Here is a 6,796-nt window from a genome sequence, read left to right on the forward strand (position 1 = left end):
GTGAAGCCAGTGGGGCAGCGCTCAGGACTCTGGATAGTGTGGCCTGGACACAGCAGGGCTCTTCCCAGCCAACAGATACAGACTCTGAAGATGCCACCTGGATTTCTGCAGGAAGCTGTTTCTGGCACTGGCTTGAAACATAAGCTATGGTTTCAACACAACAGGGCAGGCCCCCAAGAAGCAAGAGTCTTAGGGAGAGTTTCACGGTCCCATTCTTTCATGTCTACAACTACACCAGAGGACATCTGGAACATCAGAGTGCAGGGCAACATTTTGGAAATCTTCCTAAGGAAATGGACACTTGGAAGAATAAACACAAGCCTTGTCATAGACAGTAAGCAAAGTCAAAACCTGATCCCAGGGCTCTGGACTCCTCTTCCAGTGCTCCTAGCACAAACTCCCTAGAAACTTTAAAGTGATGGGAACGAAGAAATGTGGCCTGGACACAGGTTCCTGCAGTCCAAGGCTCTGGGCTGGCTTGGGTCATGGCACTGGGAGCTGGATCAACTCTTGCCTGCAACAACAGCCCTGAGTGAAAAGTGGTAACGGAAGCGGAAAGGACTAGTCCGGGAGAGAGCTAAACCGAGGTCTTTTCAAAACTAGAAACTGCAGCGACACCCCCCCTCAACCCCAGCTCTCTCATCCACTCCCAATGCCCTTCTCCGTCAGCTCAGCACCACGTGTTTCTAGGGGTGCCCTTACAAAGAAGCAAGAAAACAGGACCGATCCTCTTTTTTAAGATCCTCATTCCGGAGCTCGGCGACCCGGTTCCTATGCTATAAGTGGTCGGAGCCGAGTCCGACTGGAGCGCTGGAAAATTGGGGTGTTTTTCCTGCACTCTGTCCTCCCCGACCACCCACGGGGTAAGCGCCACGACCATCCTAGAGTCCCTCGCCTTGCCACCCGGTGGGCAGACTGCCGGCGCTGCCGACCAGAGCCAACTTCCGCAGAGGCCACACGGAAGTGCGGGGCGCTTCTCCGGCCGTGGGACCCGGAGGTTAAATTTGAGTCCCCGCCCGATGAAAAGCAGAGAGCACTGGGTGGGGCAGTACCGGCCGCGCGGCAGCCGGCCCGGTTAGGAGAGGAAGGAGACAGGATCCTCCTAGAAGTAGATTCTCAGGCGGCCGACTGTGGCCACTGCCAAATCTTGCCCACTTCTTTCTCCTACACCCTCCCCTTCTCCCTCGAAGAACTCTCTAGTCCGAAGTTCCTACGATGGGGGAGGAGAACGCCGACAACAGGATAAAACAAATCTTTGAGGGGCGCCCGAGCACGTACAAACTCTCCCATCCCGCTGGCCGGCTCCTGGGCAGAATTTACCCCCCCAAACGGCAGCCCCCGGGAGGGAAGTGATGACTGGAGTGGCGGCAGGCAGTACCCGGCAGGGCCTTGGAAAAGCCGCCCAAAGTTTCTACCCCCTCGAGGCTCTTTCCACCCATCTTCCTCCTCTTCCTCCCGCCATCCCCTTAAACAGCCCTCCGCCTTCTCTTCTTCCCTCCTCACCTCGTTCCTCCCCTTTTCCTCTCCCCGCGTCTCCACTCTGCCACCCCCACCCTGGGTCCGTCTCCTCCTCCCGTGCTCTTTGGGCGTCCGCCCCGTCAATCACAGTGCGCCGCGGCCCCTACCCGGCCCTCTCCGCCTCCCAGGCTTTTGGAGCGCCTCCCGCTCCAGTCTCGGGCGGCCCTCCGCTTCGCGCAGAGCCGGGCAATCTGTCAGCGGAGCCGGCCGGGGGGGAGTCGCCCGGCCCGCCGGGGCTCGGGTTACCAGTGACTGACAGTGTCTCCATGGCGAATAATTTGACTCCGACTATTGTCTGGCGCGGGCAGGCCCCGGGTCAGATAACCAGACCAATCAGGGCGCGGGCCGCCGCGCCTCATGCCCGCTTAGAATAATATTATTAAAAAAGCAGCAAGCGAGCTAGACGGGAGGGAGAGCGAGCGAGAGGCGAGCGAGGGAACGGCGGGCAGGCGCGGAGCATGCAGAGCGGCGCCCCGGGCGGCCCCCGGGTTTGGACGAGGGCGCAGACGAGGCGCGCAAGCGCCGGGGGCTCGAAGCGGCGCGGGACCCGTGACTGGCGCGGGGACTTACTGCAGTGACTCGGAGTTCATCAGGAGTCCGTGCCGGGCCAGGGGGCCCGCCCCTGCCGCCTTTCGGCCCGGACGGCCCGGCGGAGAGGCGCCCATGCCGTACCGCGCAGCGCGGTGAGGGGCGCGCGGGCGGGCGGGGGCGCAGCCGGCACCATGTCCATGCTGCCCACCTTCGGCTTCACACAGGAGCAAGTGGCGTGCGTGTGCGAGGTGCTGCAGCAGGGCGGCAACATCGAACGGCTGGGCCGCTTCCTGTGGTCGCTGCCCGCCTGCGAGCACCTCCACAAGAATGAAAGCGTACTCAAAGCCAAGGCGGTGGTGGCCTTCCACCGCGGCAACTTCCGAGAGCTCTACAAGATCCTGGAGAGCCACCAGTTCTCGCCGCACAACCACGCCAAGTTGCAGCAGCTGTGGCTCAAGGCGCACTACATCGAGGCGGAGAAGCTGCGAGGCCGGCCTCTGGGCGCTGTGGGCAAATACCGCGTGCGCCGCAAGTTTCCGTTGCCGCGCTCCATCTGGGACGGCGAGGAGACCAGCTATTGCTTCAAGGAAAAGAGTCGCAGCGTGCTGCGCGAGTGGTACGCGCACAACCCCTACCCCTCACCCCGCGAGAAGCGCGAACTGGCAGAGGCCACCGGCCTCACCACCACGCAGGTCAGCAACTGGTTCAAGAACCGGCGGCAGCGCGATCGGGCAGCCGAGGCCAAGGAAAGGTACGAGTAAGTAGAGCTTCGGTGCCAGTTGCCCTGGGCTCAAAGGGAGGGGGATGCCCGGCGTCCGCTCACCCCCGGGAGAGGCCTAAACTGGGCCTCTAGTCCCAGCCGCAAACCAGCTGCAGCCTGGTCTGACTGAGGCGGCGCTGAGAACTTGCAGGAGACCAGGTCCGCAATTTGTCTAAAGCGGGCCGAGCAATCGGGAATTTGTCAACTCCCTAGTCGCTCGTGAACAAAAGAGGAGTTGCAGCTAGCTTCGGGGTGAAGGCAAGTCAGTGGGCCTGGATCCCCTGCCAGGGAGTACATAGCAGGCAGGGCATGGTAGTCCTCCGAAGGTCTGAGCTGAGGATTTCAGGCTGCCTGTGAGAATTCACCAGCACTTCACTGCATTTCCTGCCTGCCTCAGCTCTTAACCAAAATGTGCTTAGGACACAGGCCTGGGATTGGAACTTTCCTGTTATTACCTGGATGTTGGAGGGACCTAGGCAAGAATTTTCCTTGTCTGGATATAGGAGTTGACAGAGTCTTTTATCCCGCATAGGAAGGACCAAGAGGCAAAAGGCTTGGAAGGAAGTATCTGCTCTGGGAGAGAAGAGAAACACATGCCCCTTTTCTGCCTTGTTGGACCCAGCAGCCCTTCCCTGGCCTGCCAGGTCCTTGATCCCTTAGTCCTCAGGCCCTTACCTTCTTTGGTGGGTAGGTCAGTAGGTCTGGAGTTAGCTGAGAGAAGCAGAAGGGCTGGGAGTTGTCTTCAGGAAAACCAGGACTTCTTGAACTAGCCTAATAGTTGACCATTAGGCCCTTGTGGCTCCAGGACTCCAAATCTGGAGGGGGAAATAGGAAACTGCTGTGAGAACAGGATCCAGCCTGAGTGTAACAGCAAAACAAGACACCTAGGGCCAGTGGTATTGGATCTGTACAGCCCAGAGTGAACAACCAGAGTCAGGGTCGGGGTGCATCCATATTTGGGGACAGGGGCTCAGGCTGACTCTCGTTTCTAAGTCCGTGAGGTTGGGATGTCTACAGTTGGTAGGGTCTCAGCTGCCAGCTCTGTGGGAAGTACCCTTCCAAGAAAACAGAAATAAGAGACCTTGGGAAGCCAGTGAAGAGAGGATCTACCCAAGATTTCAAATCTTCAAACCTGGGCAGAGGCTGTCAGTCAGACAGGGCAGGAGGTAGGTTCTCCTCGTTGTGGTCCCCCTCCATCCAGGCTGGCATGCATCCAGACTCCTAAAGAAATTGGTTCTCAGGCCAGGCTGCAGGTGAGGGCTGCAGAGTCCCTCAGTTACTGGTATGGCAGAAAAGTCTAGGCCAGGATTAGTAATCCCCTCTTCTTCCTCCTTTCTTCTTCCTTCTCCCAGAGGCTGCCTTGCAAGCCCCCAGCTGAAGTTTACACTGTATCACCAGGGAGAGGGAATCCTACATCTTTAAGGCCTTGTCCTTAGTCCCAGGAAGAGAGTCTGCACAAAGCCTGACCATTTAGAGCTAGAGGGGGAAAGGACTCTTAGCTCTAGGAACCTGTCCCCCAGTAGGGGATGTCCCTCAAGCAAAGGAAGATGAAGGCCTGTGAAATCTCCAACTTCAAGTGGGGACCCCAGCCTAGGATATAGGGTCCCTCACTCTCCCTGGCCCCACTTCTACCCAGCAAACCCTGGCTTGAGGAACCGAGAATTATCTGAAAATCCAGGCATCTTCTCTTCCTCCCTGTCCCCACCACCCCCCCAACTCCATTGAGCCCCACTTCACAGCCCCTCTGCTCTAGGAAAGAAATATTAGCAACACAGAGGGGGAGGGAGGTGGGAGAATATCCAGAGAACAGGAAAGATAATCATGAGTTTAAGAGCATGAGAAGTAGGGAGATAGAGGCTATAGAGGGAGAAGGATAGGAGAGAGAAATCGAGTACAGAGAGATTGAAGAACTAGCAGAATGAAGGAGAGAGGCAGGCTAGGCCAAGAAAGTGGTAGAAACCGAAAACAGCCGCAGGCAGTGCAGCGGTGCCGCGTGCTAGGCCAGCAGCAGTCTCTGACTCCAAGTGACTCAGCACAGAGCGGCCTCGGTTTCCCCGCTGACCTGGCTGCTTTGCTCCTGCACTTGCAGAGAGAACAGCGAGAACTCCAACTCCAACAGCCACAACCCGCTGGCTGCATCGTTGAATGGCAGTGGCAAGTCGGTGCTAGGCAGCTCGGAGGATGAGAAGACGCCTTCCGGGACGCCAGACCACTCATCGTCCAGCCCCGCACTCCTGCTCAGCCCGCCACCGCCACCCGGGCTGCCTTCCCTGCACAGCCTGGGCCACCCTCCCGGCCCTAGCGCCGTGCCAGTGCCCGTGCCTGGTGCTGGTGGCGCAGACCCACTGCAGCACCATCACGGCTTGCAGGACTCCATCCTCAATCCCATGTCTGCCAACCTCGTGGACCTGGGCTCCTAGAGCCCCACCTGCCTCGAAGCGCTCGCTTGCCTTCTGGGCTTGGCACTGGGGATCTAAAAGACGGTGTCGGGAGGGTGCCCTGTGCCAGTGACCCCACCAGGTACTGAAAGACCCCCACGCTGAGCGGGTAGAAGCGCCTGTCCCCACAGGGTGAATGGCTATTCGGTTTGGTCTTGTCCGGGATATATTTTCAACAAGTTGCTTTGGAGATCTTTTGGAGGCCTAGACTGCGCCTTGAACCAGGGAAGAGAATAAATTATACACCAATCTCATACTTTCGCTCCCTACCTTCTCATCCCGCGTCTTCTCTCCTCTCTTTGCTCCCCTTGCCTTGTCTTCCCATCACTTTCTTGCTCTTTTTTCCCCTTCTTTTCCATTCCTTCTCTTCTCTCTTTTCTTTCTCTTCGTGCTTTCCCCCTCTTAATCTCTGTGTCCCTCTGTGTTTCTGGCTTGTAACCTCTATCACTGTGTTTTCCATTTCTCCTCTCTGCCAGCCTCTTGCACTCCTGGCCCCTTGGTCTGTACCCCTGCCTGGCGGTCTATTTGCCAGTCACCCAATCCCTCATTTTGCTGGGGTAGCGGGTGGGAGAGGAAATAGTGAAGGGAAGACAAGGCCTTTGAAACCAGCCCTTGTCCTGAGGCCCTTCCCCAGGGCTCAGCAGGGGCTGCAGGTGTCAGCTTTGCACCTGGTAAATTACTAGAAAAAGAGAGAAGAATCGGCTCAGAAGCCCCTAATTGCCTTCTTGCCGCTTGCCCCTCTCTTAGTGAGGTCCCACCATACTCTCTCTTCCTCCAGGGACTGTGGTCATAGTGCTCCCGGCAGAGCATGTCTCCCGCCCGGACTTGCCGTCTCCCTGTAATGCCCTCATGTGAATGTTCTTGGGGAAATAATTCTGCTTTTATTTTATAATAAAATTAGAAATCATAAATACATATATATATGGATATATACCACGAGGCCAGCGAACCGGGAGTGCAGCAGTGTCTGATATCCCTACAGGGACTGAAAACCCCGGGTGGACGGTTCTTGGGAGCGATACCCCCGTGAGTCCCGAACACAGGAGACGCCTTCCCACATGCACAACGTGTATCAGTCTTAAGGTGAAGGGGGTGAAAGCTCCCCTCCCTTAGAGCCCTCTGGCCTTTATCTTGTCCGAAGCTCTGTGCAGTAGCAGGGAGGAGGCGGCCTGCTCCGCTTGGGACCCCTCTTCCCCGCGCCAGCAGAAGAGTGTCTTCACTCTCTTCTTTCTTCACTTCGGGGATGGGGGTAGGAAATGAGAAGCTGTATGCGAAACGTGCGTACTTGTGTTTGGAGATGCCGGAAAACAAACCGTGCGGTGGAGGTTTCCAGAGGGCAGGCAACTTAGCGGTGGTCGCAGTCTCCTCAACCAGTCAAGACTCACCGGCGCAGATTAGCTGTGAAACCGGGGTCGAGCCGTGTAAGCAGTGAAGCAAAGGTCTCCAAGCTCAGAAGTCTGTCGGTTTGGAGTGAAGATGAAGGGATGTGGGAGGAATAAGACACGGGGAGGGCGCGTGCGTGTTCCGGGAACCAGCGGGCTCCGGGGCG

General features: G+C 57.5%; 1 protein-coding gene across 2 annotated transcripts; it reads left to right on the forward strand.

The window, feature by feature from the left end:
- The first annotated feature begins 1,701 nt into the window (after window positions 1-1,701).
- On the forward strand, window positions 1,702-6,162 carry SIX2 (SIX homeobox 2). Of its 2 annotated transcripts, none has more exons than XM_036990851.2 (2): window positions 1,702-2,806; window positions 4,899-6,162. In XM_036990851.2, the coding sequence occupies exons 1-2, from the start codon at window positions 2,241-2,243 to the stop codon at window positions 5,227-5,229; spliced, it is 897 nt and encodes a 298-aa protein (XP_036846746.1). In that variant the 5' UTR covers window positions 1,702-2,240; the 3' UTR covers window positions 5,230-6,162. The 2 variants fall into 2 exon arrangements, with proteins under 2 accessions (XP_036846746.1, XP_017518925.1); XM_017663436.3 differs by having other exon boundaries at window positions 1,713-2,800.
- The last annotated feature ends 634 nt before the right edge of the window (window positions 6,163-6,796 follow it).

The sequence above is a fragment of the Manis javanica genome, chromosome 1, assembly GCF_040802235.1.
Source record: "Manis javanica isolate MJ-LG chromosome 1, MJ_LKY, whole genome shotgun sequence".
NCBI lineage: Eukaryota > Metazoa > Chordata > Mammalia > Pholidota > Manidae > Manis > Manis javanica.